This window comes from Oncorhynchus clarkii, chromosome 11 (genome assembly GCF_045791955.1).
Source record: "Oncorhynchus clarkii lewisi isolate Uvic-CL-2024 chromosome 11, UVic_Ocla_1.0, whole genome shotgun sequence".
Classification (NCBI taxonomy): domain Eukaryota; kingdom Metazoa; phylum Chordata; class Actinopteri; order Salmoniformes; family Salmonidae; genus Oncorhynchus; species Oncorhynchus clarkii.
The window spans coordinates 9,066,965-9,090,081 of record NC_092157.1 but is presented as its reverse complement, the minus strand read 5'-3'; the positions used below and the strand labels follow the sequence as shown (position 1 = coordinate 9,090,081).

Genomic DNA, 23,117 nt, shown 5'->3' with positions numbered 1-23,117 from the left:
TTGGAGTCGTGCTTGGCCACACGGTCATGGGTGAACAGGGAGTACAGGAGCGGACTAAGCACACACCCTTGAAGGACCCCCGTGTTGAGTATCAGAGAGGCAGATGTGTTGTTTCCTACCCTTACCACCTGGGGAGCGGCCCATCAAGAAGTCCAGGATCCAGTTGCAGAGGAACCAATAACACCAAAAGATGTCATGGAAATTAAATGTAAAGGTTTTTATTACAGGGCAATTAATCAACAACCTGAAATGCAGTCTCAATTGATTATGTTGTTTAACACTCAACATAAAAACTGAAACTATAAATTCTAAATAGATATAAAATGAAAATAGATCAAATTGTTATTCTGGCAACTGCACAAAAGATGAAGATAAACAGTGACTATTAGATGTTAATACCATTCTGCCATCATGTCGACTTACTGCACCCAACTTCCTGTCTTGTATCAGACCACTGTCTCTCCAACTAACTGTGTCTTCTCTCCTCAGTCATCATTGACTTTATATGGTCTTAAACTGCCTTCAGTAAGCTAGTTGAACTCAGCAGTTCCTCTATACTGGAACCCATTAAACAGATGCTCTGTGAACTCAACACTCAAAATAAATGGTCCAAAATAAAGAGTAGCCTACATCATCATATCAACACTATAGTAACAGTTAAACACTTTTCATCCCAGCAAATTCTACAAATATGCAGATAATCAAAGAGCACACAATTATAAATGTAACACAAGTACCAATAGAAAACAGATACACAATGACAATACTGTACATAAAAACACTTACTACCCATTGGAAAAATAATTAACAAGCACTTATTTTATTCACTTGTGCATAAAGCCCATCTAGGTTGTTAAGAGGTGGTTCCTGGGCCCTACTCCCGGTCACATTGACTTCAGCGTACTCACTCTCCTGTCCCTGGACCCTGTCCTGGGCTGCAGCTGGGGTCTCTTTGGTCTGTAGTTTGGAGAAGTCTATGTCACCGTATTGGATCTCTTCAGGCTGGTCTTCTGCAGGTTCCTCTGGTTCCTCTCCGGCTGTGGCCTGGTTAGTACACACTGTCCCAACCGGGGAGTTCTGTGGAGAGAACACAGAGAGAGGAACATGTGTAAAGCTCTAAGCTCAGTAATGTGTAAAACTCTAAGGTCAGCAGGTTACACAACACATACTGAGTGGATGTCAATGAAAATGTCAATTCAACTGACAGGTGTAAAGACAGTGAACACTGTCAAAGTCCAACAGCCATTCTGTTATCATTCCATGTCATTACAGGATGTGGCATTGCTTTCGATATGGTCATCTCCCCCTAAACTTGCTCTGAAACTATGTTAACCTCATGGCTTTAAATAGTTTCAGCATTAATTCAGTACTTCCTTAGATACACTTTGTTGATGGTTTTGTAAGTTGAGCCTTATTCCCACCTGTCCCTGTGGACTGTCTGTCCTTTCAAGTCCATCGTGGAGCCTCGAGTTTCTCCTCCTGGAAGACATTTAGAAAGGTATTCTGGATGCACTGAGAGGGATTTCATTTGCTAAAGCACAAACACAGCAGAAATAAAGTTGTTTTGCGTTGATGCCAGGAATAGTTCTTACCATACAAAAAGGCTGATCAGGCTGATAAGCAAAATGGCCCCCAGAGTTCCTGCTGCAACCCCAGAAACCAGAAACCAGAAACCAACCCCTGAGGTTTTTGACTCTTCTTGCCCTGAAAATACAGCACATATTATGGTCAATTCTCACAAAAAGATCTCTAAAGTGCACTACATGAACAAAAGTATGTGGACACCTGCTCGTCAAACATCTCATTCCAAAATCATGGGCATTAATATGGAATATAGAATGTCATTGTATGCTGTAGCTTCAATAATTCCCTTCACTGGAACTAAGGGGCCCAGCCCAAACCATGACAAACAGCCCCAGACCATTATTCCTCATCCACCAAACTTTACAGTTGGCACTATGCTTTGGTGCAGGTAGTGTTCACCTGGAATCCATCAAAACCCAGATTCGTCCGCCGGACTGCCAGATGGTGAATCGTATATTCAACACGCCAGAGAACGGATTTCCACTTCTCCAGAGTCCAATGGCAGTGAGCTTTACACCACTGCAGCTGATTCTTGGCACTGCACATAGTGATCTTTGGCTTGTGTGCGGCTGTTCTGCCATGGAAACCCATTTCATGAAGCCCTCATCAAACAGTTCTGGTGCTGCCATTGCTTCCAAAGGCAGTTTGGAACTCGGTAGTGAATTTGCCATCCTACTGCCGATGTTTGTCTACGGAGATTGCATAGCTGTGTGCTCGATTTTAAACACCTGTCAGCAACATGTGAGGCTTTAATAACTGAATCCACGCATTTGAAGGGGTGTCGACATACTTTTGAATATATATTGTATATCTAACCTACGATTGTGCCCTACGTGCCCATTTTACCTTTTATAGCCAGCTGCACTTCATTCGACTTCCCACAGCCGTGACTATTTCTTCCTTCACAGTAGTATAGTCCTCCATCACCAACAGTCACATTGAGGGTGTAACTCTGTCCAGATGCAACCTGTGTTGTTTTACCCTCACTGATCTGGAACCAGGTGAAGTTTGTCACAGGAGGGTTGGCTGTACTGCTGCAGGTCAGATTAACACAGCTGCCCACTAATACTGGATCAGCTGGACTGATGAAGGCCGAGGTGTCCTTAGGAGAGACTGAGGGAGAGGAGTTCATTTAGAATGTATCTGGATATGGTATATTGAATAGTCTCTTTAAAACCACTATATTACAATCATCAGTGAAACATGATAGAATGATCTATTCTACAGGAACCTGTGACTAAATCTTACATGAAACGTTAAGCATCATGGTATGTTCAGCTGTCTTGTTGCTTGTCCCTACTGGGTAGACTGCAGTACAAGTGATGTTCTTCTCATGATGAAGATATGACGGAGTGAAGGTCACCGTGGAGAGAACTGATTTGGTTTGGTCTGGATTCTTATGCAGTTGGTTCTCAGTTGTGAACTGTGTTGGGAGAGTCCATGTCAGCTCAGGGGGGTGTTCGGGACAGGGAGCGACAGCAGAGCAGTTCAAAATGACAGGGGTCCCTTCCTTCACCTCACCTGAGACAGTAATGATGGGACTGGAAGGCAAATCTGTAATACATTGTAGATAAATCTATTTCACACTAACAGTTAAACTGTCCACTTGTTCAACTCTTATCTTTGATGCAAGGAATCTAAACTGGGAAAAAAATGGTTTTAAAGATAAATTGTCTCTTACCACTGACAACTATTTTAACAGACTTATCAGGATCTGTTGCACGGAATGGTCGACTCTCAATCTTGAAGAAGTATATATCAGAGTAACTGGTGGTTACATTGAAGAAGACTGTGGTGCAGTTCTTCTGGGACATGTTTCCAGTTATCTTCCCTTGATATCTGTTGACTGTCTTACTACTGTTAAATATCACTCTGTCCGGATGATTACCAAAGTTTGAGTTTTCTTTAATCCACACTCCAGAGGGTAGTATTGTGCTGTTAAATGTATTCTTTGGGTCATGAATATGAAATGAACATTGGATTTGCACACAGGAGCGAGTCAGTCCATGCAGTCTATCTGGCATTGTGGTGATCAAATCTCGTTGACCAAAACATGCCAAAACACCTGCAACATAAAGGACAACATCAGGGAGGTTCTGATGTATTTTCAGTTCAGTCTAATGATATGTATTAACCTTAGATGACTGACAGGGGCCTCTGTTTGGAGGCAACTGCACAGCCATCTTGTTACTCCTCCTCCAGTGTAAAACAGATGTTGGAAGCTATAGAAATGCATTTATTAATGTCTATATTCGTTTTTGACAAGTATATTCTATTACAGACACCTTAATGCAAACTTTAAAATTATATTTTGTTACCTGCAACACTTCCTTCAGCAGAGAGACCCTACCCTTGTTCCAGCTAATGATTGCATCTTGTATCTCACTGAACTGGTATTATCCAATAACTAATTAATCTTTGAGTCAGACTTTATCATTCAAATTCGGGGTGTAGCCATGGGCTCCCCCTTTTCCCCCAACTATGCAAACCTGTGTGTGGTACAATTTGAGGAGGCACTCATTTACAAAACATAGAGACACACCCCCTACTTTCTAAAATCATCTCATGGAAGAGATACATAGATGCTGTCTTTGTGCTCTGGGAAGGAAGTCAGCAGGAACTAAATTAATTCCAAACTCTGCTAAACGAGAGCTCTGAATATCTCAAATTCACTGTTCACTGTTGAGAGAAAAATTAACTACCTGGACTTATGGATCATCAAAGAGAATGATGCATTACATACAGACTTGTACACAAAGCCAACAGACCTCAATACCCTGCTACGTGGGGATATTATGCATCCCCTTCCCCTCAGGAATGGTCTACCATATAGCCAGTTAAGCAGGGTTAAATGAATCTGTTGCCAACAGTCAGATTTTGACAGCAATGCCAAGAAAATGAAAAATACATTTAAAATCAGAGGCTAGAAGGAAGAAATTCTTGATGCTGCGATGCTGAAAATATCTCAAAAACCACGAGAGGATTTTCTAAATAGTGAACCAAAGAAGAAAAACAACGCAATAGTATTTTGCAATAAGTAACCAAGTGTTCAGAGAAAATGAAAGCAATCCTGAAAAGCACTGGCATATTTTGCAATCAGACAAAAAATCCCTGTTAGGGGTATCATCTCTTGCAAGATAAAGGGAGTAATCTATCTCATCACATGTTCATGTGGAAGCCAACTCATTACAAACAAAAAAACATTTAAAACAATGCATAGCTGTAAGAACACTGATTATCTAGTAGCAGCTCACTTTGTTGAAGCTAACCATCCCATCTCCTCCCTCAAATACACAGGTATTGAGCATGTTGCTCTACCAAGGAGAGGAGGTAACATGGAGATCCTACTACTACAGAGGGAGGCCTACTGGAGTTCCTATTTAAAACATTGACCCCTAGTGGTCAGAATATTGACTTTCATCTCAGGCCCTTCTTATGAACAATTATTTTTATTAAGAAGTCTTATAAATGAATCTATTCTTTCTACATCTTATCATGGTGCAACCAATATGTTCCCCCTGTTGATGATGCTTATTATGCATTATGGATGAACCAAAATATTACAATTTTATAACATTTAATGAAATTGGAAACAATTAAATATATGTGAAATTAAATGAAAGAATAATGTATGTTGATGCTAATCTGGTTTTAGCCCTGTATGGTGACAGGGACAGTGGTGGAAGCTATTCTGTTAGCCGCATGCTGACCTCGGTTTCACATGAACATACAGTGAAACTAACCAGAATTTACCCCCTTTCTGGTTCTCTATTTTTGCTCTTTTTTTAACACTGAATGTTATCTGATCTTCAACCAAAAACCTAATATTAGATAAAGGGAACTTGAGTTACCAAATAACACATTTTGTTATAGTTATTAATGTATTTCATTAACAAAATTATACATCACCCAATTCCTCTGTGTGAAAAAGTAATTTCAATGACTGGTTGTGCCACCATTTCAAAACACACAATCAAGTATACATGAGATACACAGCAGTTTAAATCCAGACTATTAAAATATACTAATCAGGAATTAACTTTACACTTTTCTACACAATTAAAAAGCTGGAATATAGCGCACCCCATAACATATCATGATTTCTGGTTATTCCTTTATGTCTGATTCATAACTAGTTGTTGTTGTGTGGAAGACTCACCTGACATAAAGAGACCAATGAGAAAAAACATGTTCTCAGGACAAGCCATGTGAAAACTCACACACCACTGATCACCTGAAACAGTACAAACATACACTTACTGGTGGAGTAACTTAACTCACACAACACATTAAACCATCCCCATATCAAATACACAATGTCCTTCAGTTGTAAAGCTAATACATGAACAAACAGCAGTACATTAGAACATAATGAATCTCATTACTCAGAATTAATCTCCTTTCATTTATTTTGAACATTAAAATGAACAGAAAATATAGTGAAGAAGTCGATACTTGCCTTAGACGGTAACGTAAACTGTCTACAGCAGAAACTGTCACACCCATAGTGAGGTCTGCCTAACGAAAGTGCTGAAATTCATGTGGCATATCTCTCATCTCAACTGTGACGTACTTCCTAATATGTGTATGAGAAATTATTTTCAAACAATTCTTCAGTATTTATTGTCCCTTTCTAGGGTTAGGACAGGTCAGCAGTATTTTGAAACTGGCCCCCAAATCACTAAGTCCGCCCCCGACACATTGATAAATAGAACAAATTAAACTTTCATCATTATAACCATCTCCTCTCCTCTATCTCCCAGGCCTGAATGGGAATGTGTGTGGGATTTAAACATATAGTTAAATCATGAACCAAAATCCACTATTAATTTATTCAAGAGTTAAATTTGTTAAATTCGAGTTTGATACAAAACATATGGTTGTCACATTATGTTTCAACATGAAAAACAGACTTGGTATGAAACAGAGTGACTGTAATTGTATCTGAGTGATTCTCACACACCACTCAACTTCTCCTACACCAACTTCCTCTTTGAAGTCTATTTGCAAAGAGGAGCCTGGTGGGCTGGATGCCACAGAGACACTCTTTTCACTCCACTTTGATGCGGAATCGACTTTTTCATAGCAGTTTATGAGAATTTATGTAGCAGGTTAGGAGAATTATCTTAGCATGTTAAGAGCCTGAGGTTAAGGTCAGGTTAAATAGTTAGGTTTAGGGAAAATGCTCTCCTAACCAGGGTTGGATGAGGGCATTTGGGACCCTGAGCTTACTTTCCTTCATTTCAACACGTTCTGCCATGGTGCAGAGAGCATTTCAACCCATTTTGCCATGGTGCAGAGAGCATTTCAACCCATTTTGCCATGGTGCAGAGAGCATTTCAACCCATTTTGCCATGGTGCAGAGAGCATTTCAACCCATTTTGCCATGGTGTGGAGAGAATTTCAACCCATTTTGCCATGGTGTGGAGAGAATTCCAACCCATTTTGCCATGGTGTGGAGAGCATTCCAACCCATTTTGCCATGGTGTGGAGAGCATTCCAACCCATTTTGCCATGGTGTGGAGAGCATTTCAACCCATTTTGCCATGGTGCAGAGAGCATTTCAACCCATTTTGCCATGGTGTGGAGAGCATTTCAACCCATTTTGCCATGGTGCAGAGAGCATTTCAACCCATTTTGCCATGGTGCAGAGAGCATTTCAACCCATTTTGCCATGGTGTGGAGAGAATTTCAACCCATTTTGCCATGGTGTGGAGAGAATTCCAACCCATTTTGCCATGGTGTGGAGAGCATTCCAACCCATTTTGCCATGGTGTGGAGAGCATTCCAACCCATTTTGCCATGGTGTGGAGAGCATTTCAACCCATTTTGCCATGGTGCAGAGAGCATTTCAACCCATTTTGCCATGGTGTGGAGAGCATTTCAACCCATTTTGCCATGATGTGGAGAGAATTTCAACCCATTTTGCCATGGTGCAGAGAGCATTTCAACCCATTTTGCCATGGTGCAGAGAGCATTTCAACCCATTTTGCCATGGTGTGGAGAGCATTTCAACCCATTTTGCCATGGTGTGGAGAGCATTTCAACCCATTTTGCCATGGTGTGGAGAGCATTTCAACCCATTTTGCCATGGTGTGGAGAGCATTTCAACCCATTTTGCCATGGTGTGGAGAGCATTTCAACCCATTTTGCCATGATGTGGAGAGAATTTCAACCCATTTTGCCATGGTGCAGAGAGCATTTCAACCCATTTTGCCATGGTGCAGAGAGCATTTCAACCCATTTTGCCATGGTGTGGAGAGCATTTCAACCCATTTTGCCATGGTGTGGAGAGCATTTCAACCCATTTTGCCATGGTGTGGAGAGCATTTCAACCCATTTTGCCATGGTGTGGAGAGCATTTCAACCCATTTTGCCATGGTGTGGAGAGCATTTCAACCCATTTTGCCATGGTGTGGAGAGCATTTCAACCCATTTTGCCATGGTGCAGAGAGCATTTCAACCCATTTTGCCATGGTGTGGAGAGCATTTCAACCCATTTTGCCATGGTGTGGAGAGCATTTCAACCCATTTTGCCATGGTGTGGAGAGCATTTCAACCCATTTTGCCATGGTGCAGAGAGCATTTCAACCCATTTTGCCATGGTGTGGAGAGCATTTCAACCCATTTTGCCATGGTGCAGAGAGCATTTCAACCCATTTTGCCATGGTGTGGAGAGCATTTCAACCCATTTTGCCATGGTGTGGAGAGCATTTCCACCCATTTTGCCATGGTGTGGAGAGCATTTCAACCCATTTTGCCATGGTGCAGAGAGCATTTCAACCCATTTTGCCATGGTGCAGAGAGCATTTCAACCCATTTTGCCATGGTGCAGAGAGCATTTCAACCCATTTTGCCATGGTGTGGAGAGCATTTCAACCCATTTTGCCATGGTGTGGAGAGCATTTCAACCCATTTTGCCATGGTGTGGAGAGCATTTCAACCCATTTTGCCATGGTGCAGAGAGCATTTCAACCCATTTTGCCATGGTGCAGAGAGCATTTCAACCCATTTTGCCATGGTGTGGAGAGCATTTCAACCCATTTTGCCATGGTGTGGAGAGCATTTCAACCCATTTTGCCATGGTGTGGAGAGCATTTCAACCCATTTTGCCATGGTGTGGAGAGCATTTCAACCCATTTTGCCATGGTGTGGAGAGCATTTCAACCCATGGTGCAGAGATGCATATTTACATATTTAATTTTTTTTGTTTTTTTCGAGCTAATTTCCCACTATTCAACACATTTTGACATCATATACTATCTGGGGCCGTTCGGTAATCCAGCCCTGCCCCTAACCTGCTACCAAAATCACTTCTTATTGAAGTGGCATGAAAATAAAGACCCGAGACCCCGACCAACAGGTACTGGGAGGCAAGTTGGACATGGGCTCACTCTACAACGGTCAAGTCTAGTTGGGATAAAGCTTTTGTAAAGTTGACGTCAAATTCTTTTAGCATTTGAGCTAATCCTAACAGGTGGAGGGAGAGCTGAAGGCTCTGGAGGACAAGGTCAGGAATTGAGAGGTGGAGGGACCAGATGGTTCAGAGAGAGAAGAGAGAAAGTATTGACTATTGGACATTATACTACGCTGATGCTGCTATATGGTGGGAATGGGGATATGGGGGGACTGCCAAAAAAGGGACTAACAAGCTCATTTCAGTTATGTGGAAACTGCTTTGCCTATATGTGGATAAAATGTATGAAAATACAATGGAATGATGCAGTTTAGGCTGACACTCAGTATCAATGGATATGTGAGTTGGTTTTAGGCCATATTTTTTTTATTTAACTCGGCAAGTCAGTTATGAACAAATTCTTATTTATAATGACGGCCTAGGAACAGTGGGTTACCTGCCTTGTTCGGAGGAGGAACTATACATTTTTACCTTGACAACTTTTAGAATTTGATCTAGCAACCTTTACGATTACTGGCCCAACGCTCTAACCACTAGGCGACCTGCCACCCCAATAGAGCAGAACCAATGTCTAGCGGTATCTTAACAACATCTTGTATACAAGTATACATTGCCATCAGAAGGTATTCATACTCCATTATAACAAAGTGAAAATATATTTTTAGAAATGTTCACAGATTTATGGAAAATTAAATACAAAAAATATCTAATTCACATAAGTAGTCAAACCCCTGAATCAATACATGTTAGAATCACCTTTGGCAGTGATTATAGCTTTGAGTCTTTTTGGGAAAGCCTCTCAGAGCTCACTTGTTATATCCACTTCAATCTTTGTAGATGAAGGGGAGGAGACAGGTTCAACATGGAAGTTTAAGCCTTGAGACAATAGAGACATGGATTGTGTATGTGTGACATTCAGAGGGTGAATAGGCAAGACGAAAGATTTAAGTGTCTTTGAATGGGTTATGGTAGTAGGTGCCAGGGGCTACGATTTCAAGAACTGCAACACTGCTGGGTTTTCACATTTAACAGTTTCATGTGTGCATCAAGAATGGTCCTCCACCCAAAAGACATCCAGCCAACTTGACACTGTGGGAAGCATTGGAGTCAACATGGGTCAGCTTCCCTGAGGACTGTTTTAGACACCTTGTAAAGTCAATGCCCTGATGAATTAAGGCTGTTCTGAAGGCATTACGATGGTGAAATGTAATAATAGGAAGCTGTTCCTAATGTTTGGTGTACTCAGTGCCTTCAGAAAGTATTCATACCTCTTGACTTATTCCACATTTTGTTGTGTTAAAGACAAAATAAAAATCATCCATTTACACAAAATAACCCATAATAGTAAAGTGAAAATATGTTTTTAGAAATGTTTGCAGATTTATTGAAAATAAAATAGAGAAATATCTCATTTACATAAGTATTCACACCCCTGTGTCAATGTATGTTACAGCTGTGAGTCTTTCAGGGAAACTCTCTATGAGCTTTGCACACCTGGATTGTACAATATTTCCACCTTATTCTTTTTAAAAACTCATCAAGATCTAACAAGTTGGTTGTTGATCATTGCTAGACAGTCATTTTCAAGTCTTACCATAGATTTCCAAGACGATTAAAACTGTATCTAGGCATCTTAGGAACATTCAACGTTGTCATAGTAATCATCTATGCTGTCAGTTTGGCATTGTGTTTAAGGTTTTTGTCCTGCTGGAAGGTGAATTTGTCTCCCAGTGCCTTTTGAAAGGTAGACTGAACCACTTTTAACTCTTGCATTTGCCTGTGCTTGGCTCTAGTACATTTATATTTATCCTAAAACACTTGATGACAAGCATACCCATAACATGGTGCAGCCACGCTTGAAAGTATAAAGAGTGGTACTCAGTGATATGTTGTGTTGGATTTGCCCCAAAAATAACACTTTGTGTTGCAATTTTTGTTGCAATTTCACTTTAGTACCTTATTGCAAACCAAATGCATGCTTTGGAATATTTTTATTCTGTACGTGTTTCCTTCTTTCACTCTTTCATTTATGTTAGTACTGTGGAGTAAGTACAGTGTTGTTGATCCATCCTCAATTTTATCCTATCACAGCCATTAAACTATGTAACTGTTTTTCACCATTGGCATTATGGTGAAATCCCTGAGTGGTTTCTTTCCTCTCCGGCAACTGAGTCATGAAAGCCGACTGTACCTTGATAATGACTGGGTGTCTTGATAGATTTTTTTCTTTTTACCCATCTACCAACAGGTGCCCTTCTTTGCGAGAAATTTCAGCTTTTCATATCTTTTAATGTCGAAAAACAAAATGTTGGACCAATAACACCAAAAGATTTAATGGAAATTGAATGTAATGGTTTTTATTACAGTGCAATTAATAAACAACCTTAAATTCACCCTCAATTGTTTCCTTTATTTAACACTCAACATAAAAACTGACAGAATAACTTCTAAATAGATATAAACTGAAAATAGATAAGATTGTTATTCTGGTAACTGCACAAAAGACGAAGATAAACAGTGACTAGTAGATGTTAACACCATTCTGCCATCATGTCGACTTACTGCACCAACTTCCTGTCTTGTATCAGACCACTGTCTCTCCAACTAACTGTGTCTTCTCTCCTCAGTCATCATTGACTTTACATGGTCTTAATCTGCCTTCAGTGAGCTAGTTGAACTCAGCAGTTCCTCTATACTGGAACCCATTAAACAGATGCTCTGTGAACTCAACACTCAAAATAAATGGTCAAAAATAAAGTCTAAATCATCATATCACGATTATTGTAACAGTTAAAAAAATTTCCCGCAGCAAATTTTACAAATATGCAGATAATCAAAGAGCACACAATTATAAAGGTAACAAAAGAATCAATTTAAAACTAATACACAATGACAATACTGTACATAAAAACACTTAATACCCATTGGAAAAATAATTAACATGCACCTCTTTTATTGACTTGTGCATGAAGCCCATCTAGGTTGTTAAGTGGTGGTTCTTGGTTCCCTCTACTGACCGTGGCCTGGTTAAAGCACACTGTCCCAACCGGGGAGTTCTGTGGAGAGAACACAGAGAAAGGATCAGTTGTCAGGACCGACACTTCAGAAGAATAATGACTTCATAGTTACAGTTGGTTACACAACACAGAATTCATTCAATTAGTCCTGAAACACACATTCTAGATGGGTTTTAAAAGGCAATTCTACCATTCCCACCAGTCCCTGTGAACGGTCTGTCATGTCAAACCCACTGGGGAGTCTAGATGTTCTCCTCCTCCTGGAAGACAATAATAAAGGTATTTTGACATCATTTAGGTTTTCATATACAAAAGCACAATCAGCATAATAAATATGTTAAAATTGAGGCTGGGAATATCTTTTTACCATGCAGAGAATACGATCAGGCTGAAGAGGAAAATCAACCCAAATGTTTTTCCTACAATCTCAAAAACCTTTGGGTTAACAGGCTCTTCATGCCCTGTAAATAAAACCCACATTATAGCCATCTGTTCCAAAAAGAGGAAACATTTTGCACATTGTCTAATATTACAAATTATACACATACTGTAGATGTACAGATGTAAGATCTTAATTTAGCCAGTTTTGTTGCAGTGAAATAATCCTGCAGCAAAAGGACTTGAACGTTTCCTCTGTAATGTTGATCCATTGGTGGTGAGTCTATTAGCTGGACAAAATTAGGCTGCATGAAAAGTGTAATACCATTAATATAACCACGTTTTAGTGCAGGATTTGGTGAATATATGCAAATCACAAAGCTTATCTCTGTTTCCCACAATGCAATAAACTTCTAAGCAACAATATAGTGATCAAATTAAGATCCTAAAACCGTATCATACCTAGATACATACAGCAGGCATGTAGAAGTACCTGTTCTACATCCAAGCATTTGAAGGGTTGTCCACATACTTTTGAATATATATTGTATATCTAACCTACGATTGTGCCCTACGTGCCCATTTTACCTTTAATAGCCAGCTGCACTTCATTCGACTTCCCACAGCCGTGACTATTTCTTCCTTCACAGAAGTACAGTCCTCCATCAACAGTAACATTGAGGGTGTAACTCTGTCCAGATGCAACCTGTGTTGTTTTACCCCCACTGATCTGGAACCAGGTAAAGTTTGTCACAGGAGGGTTGGCTGTACTGCTGCAGGTCAGATTAACACAGCTGCCCACTGATACTGAATCAGCTGGACTGATGGAGGCCAATGTGTCCTTAGGAGAGACTGAGGGAGAGGGGTTCATTTAGAATGTATCTGGATATGGTATATTGAATAGTCTCATCAAAACCACTCTATTACAATCATCAGTGAAAACATGATAGAATGATCTATTCTACAGGAACCGGTTACTAAATCTTACATGAAACGTTAAGCATCATGTTATGTTCAGCTGTCTTGTTGCTTGTCCCTACTGGGTAGACTGCAGTACAGTGATGTTCTTCTCGTGATGAAGGTATGATGGAGTGAAGGTCACCGTGGAGAGAACTGATTTGGTTTGGTCTGAATTCTCCTGCAGTTGGTTCTCAGGTGTGAACTGTGTTGGGAGAGTCCATGTCAGCTCAGGGGGGTGTTTGGGACAGGGAGCGACAGCAGAGCAGTTCAAACTGACAGGGGTCCCTTCCTTCACCTCACCTGAGACAGTAAGGATGGGACTGGAAGGCAAATCTGTAATACATTGTAGATAAATATATTTTACACTAACAGTTAAACTGTCCACTTGTTCAACTCTTATCTTTGATGCAAGGAATCTAAACTGGAAAAAATTGTTGGTTAAAAGATAAATTGTCTCTTACCACTGACAACTATATTAACAGACTTTTTAGGATCTGTTGCAAGGTATGGTTGACTCTCAATCCTGAAGTAGTATTTATCAGAGTAACTGGTGGTTACATTGAAGAAGACTGTGGTGCAGTTCTTCTGGGACATGTTTCCAGTTATCTTCCCTTGATATCTGTTGACCGTCTCACTGCTGTTAAATATCACTCTGTCTGGACGCTCACCAAAGTTTGGGTTTTCTTTAATCCACACTCCAGAGGTTAGTATTGTGCTGTTAAATGTATTATGTGGGTCAGGAATATCAAATGAACATGGGATTTGCACACAGGAGCCAGCCAGTACATCCAGCCCATCTGGCATTGTGGCGATCAAATCTCGTTGACCAAAGCAGGCCAAAACACCTGCAACATGAAGGACAACATCAGGGAGGTAATATGATCTTTTCAGTACAGACACTCTCTCTCTGCAGCAAAAAATATATACTCATTTCAATGTACAGGTGATTCCTGATGTCACGACTCCATGCCCTAAACTGGATCATGAACATATCTGGAGCACAATGTTTGAATCCAGACTATTAAACTCTGCTTTTCTATACATTGAGACAGATGGGAATACAGCTCATAGTATGAAACATCATCCCTTGTACTTAGTCCTCTGTCTGATTCATAACTAGTTATCGTTGTGTGTAAGACTCACCTGATATAAAGAGGACAATGAGAAAAAACATGTTCTCAGAACAAGCCATGTGAGAACTCACACACTACCGATCACCTGAAACAGTACAAACATACACACATTTAGTAACTCAACACACTGCCCTTCCTTACCTTCAGGCTCAAACCCAACACCCGAGCACTCCATTCTCCCACCCCTACAGGAGGGCAGCTCCCGCTCAGGCTGTCCAAGCTCTTTTCTGTCCTGGCACCCCAATGCTGGAACCAGCTTCCCCCTGAAGCTACCAGCCCATCTTGCGAAAACATCAGAAACCCTACCCCTTCAGGGCATTTTAAATAATCCCACAGCACCCCCCCCCCCCCCCCCCTTTCACAGCCTGACCTCAAAAGGCCATTTGTGAACTAACATCCGCACTTTACACCCCCCTCCCCCACACACACACACTAGCACTGACTTTGCTGATACCTGCTTGAGTGTACTTACTATGAATGTAATGCGGTTGTCTCACCTGACTATCATAAGATGAATGCACCAACTGTATGTCGTTCTGGATAAGAGTGTCTCTGCTAAATTACTCAAATGTATTACATTGAACCTTAATGCGTACAGTGCATTCGGAAATGATTCAGACCTCTTGACTTTTCTCCCCTCGTTGTTATGTTGTTTAAAATGGATGAAATTGTTGTCGCCCTTCAATCTACACACAATACCCTATAATAAGAAAAACAATTTTTTAGAAATGATTTGTCATTATGGGGTATTGTGTGTGGATTGATAAGGAAAAATAATTTAATGCATTTTACAATAAGACTAAAGTAACAAAATGTGGAAAAGGGAAAGGGGTCTGAATACTTTCTGAACGCAGTGTATGGCTTTCAGTTGTAAAGCTATAACATGAACCAACAGCAGCAGCATTTCAAATCATTACCAGTCATAACAGTTCAGTGAGTCTTAACATTAAAATGAAAAGGTAGTGAAGAAGTCGACACTTGCCTTACGATCTTGAAAAGCGATCACAGAAAAGGAGATGATATCACACCCATAGTGAGTTCTGACAAACTGAAGTGTTGCAATTCAAGTTGGACAATGGCATGTGATGTACTTCCTATTCCTTATAAGTGAACAAAATTATTTGCATTTTCAAAAGCAAGAAGTATAATTTTCTACTAATTATATACAGTCAAAAGTTTAGACACACCTACTCAAGGGTTCTCTCTTTTACTATTGTCTACATTGTAGAATATTGAAAACATCAAAATTATGAAATAACACATATGGAATCATGTACTAACCAAAAGTGTTAAACAAATCAAAATATATGTTATATTTGAGATTCTTCAAATTAGTCACCCTTTGCCTTGATGACAGCCTTGCACTCTTGGTATTCTCTCAACCAGCTTCATGAGGTAGTCACCTGGAATGCATTTCAATTAACAGGTGTGCCTTGTTAAAAGTAAATTTGTGGAATTTCTTTCCTTCTTAATGCGTTTCAGCCTATCAGTTGTGTTGTGACAAGGTAGGGATGGTATACAGAAGATGGTCTTTCACCAAATAGGGCTAAGCCCATCATTTTATTTTCTTCCAATTTTAAATTGAACCTTTATTTAACTTGGCAAGTCAGTTAAGAACAAACTATTATTTACAATGACTGCCTACCCCGGCCAAAGCTGGGCCAATTGTGCGCCGCCATATGAGACTCCCAATCACGGCCGGACGTAAAACAGCCTGGAATCAAACCAGGGACTGTAGTGACGCCTCTTGAACTGAGATGCATTTATAATTATTTCTTGCTTCAAAGAAGTACAGTCCTCCATCACTAACAGTAACATTGAGGGTGTAACTCTGTCCAGATGCTGCCTGTGTTGGTTTATTACCACAGATCTGGAACCAGATGAAGGTTGTCACAGGAGGGTTGGCTGTACTGCTGCAGGTCAGATTAACACAGCTGCCCACTAATACTGGATCAGCTGGACACCAAGGTGTCCTTAGGAGAGACTGGGGGAGAGGGGTTCATTTAGAATGTATCTGGATATGGTATATTGAATAGTCTCATCAAATCCACTCTATTACAATCATCAGTGAAAACATGATAGAATGATCTATTCTTCAGGAACCGGTGACTAAATCTTACATGAAATGTTAAGCATCATGTTATGTTCAGCTCTCTTGTTGCTTGTCCCTACTGGGTAGACTGCAGTACAAGTGATGTTCTTCTCATGATGAAGATATGACGGAGTGAAGGTCACCGTGGAGAGAACTGATTTGGTTTGGTCTGAATTCTCCTGCAGTTGGTTCTCAGTTGTGAACTGTGTTGGGAGAGTCCATGTCAGCTCAGGGGGGTGTTCGGGACAGGGAGTGACAGCAGAGCAGTTCAAACTGACAGGGGTCCCTTCCTTCACCTCACTGAGACAGTAATGATGGGACTGGAAGGCAAATCTGTAATACATTGCAGATAAAGATATTTTACACTAATAGTTAAACTGTCCACTTGTTCTACTCTTATCTTTGATGAAAGGAATATAAACAGGAGAAAAAAGATGGTTAAAAGTTCAATTGTCTCTTACCCCTGACAACTATATTAACATACGTTTTATTGTCTGTTGCACGGAATGGTTTACTCTCAATCCTGAAGTAGTATTTATCAGAGTAACTGGTGGTTACATTGAAGAAGACTGTGGTGCAGTTCTTCTGGGACATGTTTCCAGTTATCTTCCCTTGATATCTGTTGACCATCTCAGCACTGTTAAATATCACACTGTCCGGACGCTCACCAAAGTATGGGTTTCCTTTAATCCACACTCCAGAGGGTAGTATTGTGCTGTTAAATGTTTTCTGTGGGTCATGAATATCAAATGAACATGGGATTTGCACACAGGAGCCCGTCAGTACATCCAGTCTATCTGGCATTGTGGTGATCAAATCTCGTTGACCAAAACAGGCCAAAACACCTGCAACATAAAGGACAACATCAGGGAGGTTCTGATGTATTTTCAGTTCAGTCCAATGATATGTATTAACCCTAGATAACTGACAGGGGCCTCTGTTTGGAGGCAACTGCACAGCCATCTTGTTACTCCTCCTCCAGTGTAAAACAGATGTTGGAAGCTATAGAAATGCATTTATTAATGTCTATATTCGTTTTAGACAAGTATTTTCTATTACAGACACCTTAATGCAGACTTTTAAATTATATTTTGTGACCTGCAACACTTCCTTCAGTAGAGAGACACTGCCGTTTCTCCAGACAATGATTGCATCTTTAAACTCACTAAATTGGTATTATCCAATAGCTGCTTCATCTTTGAGTCAGAGTTTTATATTTTTCCTATTTTCCTTTGCCCCCAACTATGTGAACCTGTATGTGAAACAATTTGAGGAACCACTTACAAAACAGAGACACACTCCCTACTTTCTTAAATCCTCTCATGGAAGAGATACATAGATGATGTCTTTGTGCTCTGGGAAGGAAGTCAGCAGGAACTAAATTAATTCCAAACTCTGCTAAACGAGAGCTCTGAATATCTCAAATTCACCATGCAGACTGTTGAGAGAAATATAAACTACCTGGACTTATGGATCATCAAAGAGAATGATGCATTACATACAGACTTGTACACAAAGCACAACAGACCTCAAAACTCTGCTACATGGGGATATTATGCATCCCCTTCCCCTCAGGAATGGTCTATCATACAGCCAGTTATGCAGGGTTAAACGAATCTGTGGCCAACAGTCAGACTTTGACAGCAATGCTAAGAAAATGACAAATAATTTCAAAATCAGAGGCTACATGTAAAAAAGTATTGATGATGCAACGATGGAAATATCTCAAAAACTACGAGAAGAATTGCTAAAAACTAAACCAAAGAAGAAAAACTGTTGCACTAAGGACACCAAGTGTTCAGAGAAAATGAAAGCAATCCTGAAGAAGCACTGGCATATTCTGCAATCAGACACAACAATTGCACACCTCAAGGACCAACCCAGGATGGCTTAGTGAGATCTGACCTGCCCCATGAGCCCACTCAGACACTCTTGACACACATTCCAAATGGGAAATACCAATGTGTCTCATGCTCACAGTGCAATAGCACTACAAAAACATCCTTCTTCAGACACCCACATACAGGTGGAAACATCCCTGTTAGGGGTATCATCTCTTGCAAGGAAAAGGGAGTAATCTGTCTCATCACATGTTCATGTGGAAAAGCCTACGTAGGACAACCGAAAAGACAATTAAAACAATGCATAGCTGACCACTGTAACGTGTGTCGTCGTCTGATGAGGAGGAATCGGACCAAAGTGCAGCGTGGTAAGAGTTCATGACCTTTATTTAACTGAACACTGACACAAAAAGACCAAACTGAAACAGTCCTGTCAGGTGCAGAAAACACTAAACAGAAAACAACTACCCACAAAACATAGGTGGGAAAAAGCTACCTAAGTATGGTTCCCAATCAGAGACAACAATAGTCAGCTGTCCCCGATTGAGAACCATACCCGGCCAAAACAAAGAAATACAAAACATAGAGAAAGAAACATAGAATGCCCACCCAAATCACACCCTGACAAAACCAAAATAGAGACATAAAAAGCTCTCTAAGGTCAGGGCGTGACAACCACCGCAGCTCAATCAGGTGTAATAACACTGACTATCCAGTAGCAGCTCACTTTGTTGAAGCTAACCATCCCATCTGCTCACTCAAAAACACACGCATATACACACGCATTGAGCATGTTGGCCAACCAAGGAGAGGAGGTATTTAAAACATTGACCCCTACTGTCTTAATATTGACTTTGATCTCAGGCCCTTCTTATGAACAATTCATTTCATGAAGAAGTCTTATAAATGAATGTATTCTTTCTACAGTTTATCAGCGTACAACCAATATGTTCCCCTGTTGATGATGCTTATTGTGCATTATTGATGAACCAAAAGATTACATGTAACAACATTTAATGAAATTGGAAACAATTAAATACATGTGAAATTAAATTAAACAATAATGTATGTTGATGCTAATCTTATACTAATGTTAATGATAACAATAGGCTAATATATTCAATATGCTGTAAACTATTGTCTTTTAACAGTTTCACTCAATTCACTCTAATTAACCTCATAATTGTGACACAACCCTTATGATTGTTATTGGTTGCACTAATTACACTGTTCATCTACATAACCTGGTTCAAGCATTAATGACTTTACCCTGAAGAAGGAACAGTGATCCCGAAACGTTGGTGTTTTACCCAATAAATTACTGGGAGTTTATATATATATATATATATATGAATGTGCAACTCTCTTTGTTTTTATAGCTTACAGTGTATTCACCGTTAGTCAGCACCTCTACACTAAGTCATTTTCTCTGGGTGTGCTCCAGATAATGCTTTTTATATCACCTGAACATAACAAATAAAAAAATAAACATGTACAGATATTAAAGTGTTTTATTTATAGAGTACTAACTTTACTGTCCCTTCTACAACAAAATACTGAAATACATGTAATATAGTCCTTGAAACATTTTATTTAAATACTGTAGAATTCTATTCATTATCATGGTTATTCTGGGGAGTACCATATATAGAGACCGGTGGTTTCATAGTCTCTCATTGGCCGTTACATAGAATCAGCGATCCAGAGTTTATACCATCACTGTTACAGTCTCTCCCAATAATAATAGTTGTGGAAGGACCACCAGAGGGCAGGCTGGGCTCACGGATAGTAGCCCAACAAGGCATGTTGAGACAAGGTAACCAGAGGTAATTAAGCACAGCTGATGGTACTAATGACATATCTCTTTCCCCTATAAGAGAGAGGATGGAACCAGCAGGGAGAGGAGAGACAAATCCTCTGTGTAGAATGGCTACCAAGAGAAGGGAGCTAGCCAAAGAAGAGCCATTAAGACAGTGACAAATCTGTGATTGTTGTTAAAGTTTAAAGATAATCGTCTTGTGTTCCTGTGTCATCGAAAGAAGAAGATGTATGTTGTCCCTTGGGAGATTCTCATTGATTGTGTTGAAGTGTTGTCAGAAATCTCTCAATAGAGAACAGCGTTCAACCAAGAACCTACTCCTGACTTGTTTATTCCACCTTTCTGTTTTAGTGACACCAAATGACTTGGTCCGCTCACATAATACTAACTTATTTCTATGTACAGGTGATTTTTCAATTGGTAGGTATGTTGTCAAGGAGTGGTGATAGGGACAGTGGTGGAAGCTATACTGTTAACTGCACACTGATGTCGGTTTCACATGAACATACAGGGACATGAAAAAGTATTTCCCCCTTTATGGTTCTCTATTTTTACTTATTTTTTTTACTGTTATCAGATCATCAACCAAAACCTAATATTAGATAAAAAGAACTTGAGTTTTTATACTTTTTTATAGTTATTTATTTTCTTTCATTAACAAAGTTATGCAACACCCAATTCCCCTGTGTGAAAAAGTAATTGCCCCCTTACTCTCAATAACTGGTTGTGCCACCATTCCAAAACACGCAATCTACATGAAAATTATTAAAAGCAACACATTTTAAAGTTTTGGAATGGCCTAGTCAAAGTCCAGACCTAATCCCAAATGAGACATTGTGACAGTTCATGCTTGAAAACCCACAAATGTCACTGAGTTAAATCAGTTCTGCACGGGAGAGTGGGACAAAATTCCTCCACAGCAACATGAGAGACTGATCAACAACTACAGGAAATGTATAGTTGGTTTTAATTTCAGCTGAAGTCGGCACAACCAGTTATTTAGTATAAGGGAGCAATTACTTTTCACACAGGGGCATTGGGTGTTGCATAACTTTGTTTAAGAAATAAATGAAATAAGTATGTAAATGTTGTGTTATTTGTTCACTCAGTTTCCATTTATCTAATATCATATTTTGATTGAATATCTGATAATGTTCAGTATCAAAAATATGCAAAAACTTTTTCACAGCAGTTTAAATCCAGACTATTAAATACACTAATCAGGAATTAACTGTACACTTTTCTACACAATTAAAAAGCTGGAATATAGCACATCCCATAAAATATAATGACTTGTGGTTATTCTTTTATGTCTGATTCATAACTAGTTGTTGTTGTGTGGAAGACTCACCTGACATAAAGAGGCCAATGAGAAAAAACATGTTCTCAGGACAAGCCATGTGAGAACTCACACACTACTGATCACCTGAAACAGTACAAACATACACTTACTGGTGGAGTAACTTAACTCACACAACACAACACATTAAACCATCCCCATATCAAATACACGATGTCCTTCAGTTGTAAAGCTAATACATGAACAAACAGCAGTACATTAGAACATATTGAATCTCATTACTCGTAATTAATCTCCTTTCATTTATTTTGAACATTAAAATTAACAGAAAATATAGTGAAGAAGTCGATACTTGCCTTAGACGGTAACGTAAACTGTCTACAGCAGAAACTGTTACACACATAGTGTGGTCTGACTAACTAAAGTGATGAAATTCATGTGGCATATCTCACATCTCATCAGTGAAATACTTCCTAATATGTGTATGAGAAATCATTTTAAAGGAATACTACTGTATTTAATGTCCCTTTCTCGGGGTAGGACAGGTCAGCAGCATTTTGAAACGGGCCCCTGAATCACTAAGTCTGCCCCCAATAAATTGCTAAATGAAACTTTTGGCAGCAAAACCATCTCCATCTCCCATATCTCCCAGGCTTGAATGGGAATATCTGTGGGATTTAAAAAATATTGTTAATTTATGAACCAAAATTCACTATTTATTTATTCAAATAAAGAAAGTAAAAGTTTAATTTGAGATCGATACAAAACATATGGTTGTCACATTTTGTTTCAACATGAAAAACAGACTTGGTATGAAACAGAGTAACTGTAATTGTATCTGAGTGATTCTCACACACCACTCAACTTCTCCTACACCAACCTCCTCTTTGAAGTCTATTTGCCAAGAGGAGCCTGCTGGGCTGGATGCCACAGAGACACTCTTTTCACTCCGGCAGTTTATGAGAACTTATGCAGCAGGTTAGGAGACTGAGGTTAAGATTAGGTAAAAGGGTTAGGGTTAGGGAAAATGCTCTCCTAAACCAGGGTTTGATGACCGCATTTGGGACGCTGAGCTTACTTTCCTGCATTTCAACACATTTTGCCATGGTGCAGGTATATCTCACTGGTCACCCCCAAAGCCAATTCTTTATTTGGCCGCCTATCCTTCCAGTTCTCTGCTGCAAATGACTGGAACAAACTGCAAAAATCTCTGAAGCTGGAGACTCATATCTCTCTCACTAACTTTAAGCACCAGCTGTCAGAGCAGCTCACTGATCTCTGCACCTGTACATAGCTCATCTGTAAATAGCTCATCCAATCTACCTCATCCCCATACTGTATTTATTTTATTTATCTTGCTCCTTTGCACCCCAGTATCTCTACTTGCACATTCATCTTCTGCACATCCTACCATTCCCGTGTTTAATTGCTATATTGTAATTACTTCGCCACCATGGCCTATTTATTGCCTTTATCTCTCTTATCCTACCTCATTTGCACATGCTGTATATAGACTTTTCTACTGTATTATTGATTGTATGTTTGTTTATTCCATGTGTAACTGCCTTGTTGTATG

The 23,117-nt window shown here is 39.7% G+C and overlaps 1 protein-coding gene across 1 annotated transcript; it reads right to left on the bottom strand.

Moving 5' to 3' along the window:
* Positions 1-205: 205 nt before the first annotated feature.
* On the bottom strand, positions 206-5,792 carry LOC139420158 (sialic acid-binding Ig-like lectin 13). Its single transcript, XM_071169943.1, has 7 exons — positions 5,744-5,792; positions 3,266-3,649; positions 2,833-3,138; positions 2,431-2,697; positions 1,593-1,704; positions 1,422-1,479; positions 206-1,077 (listed from the first exon to the last, which is right to left on the bottom strand). The coding sequence occupies exons 1-7, from the start codon at positions 5,790-5,792 to the stop codon at positions 805-807; spliced, it is 1,449 nt and encodes a 482-aa protein (XP_071026044.1). The 3' UTR covers positions 206-804.
* Positions 5,793-23,117: the final 17,325 nt, after the last annotated feature.

Excerpts from the sequence above, each read along its gene's own strand:
- LOC139420158 (XM_071169943.1), bottom strand. The coding sequence starts at position 5,792 with ATGGCTTGTCCTGAGAACATGTTTTTTCTCATTGGTCTCTTTATGTCA. Across the intron at positions 2,698-2,832 it reads CATGATGCTTAACGTTTCAT|TCTCTCCTAAGGACACCTCG; the intron begins GTAAGATTTAGT and ends CCTCTCCCTCAG. Across the intron at positions 1,078-1,421 it reads CAGACAGTCCACAGGGACAG|AACTCCCCGGTTGGGACAGT; the intron begins GTGGGAATAAGG and ends TTCTCTCCACAG.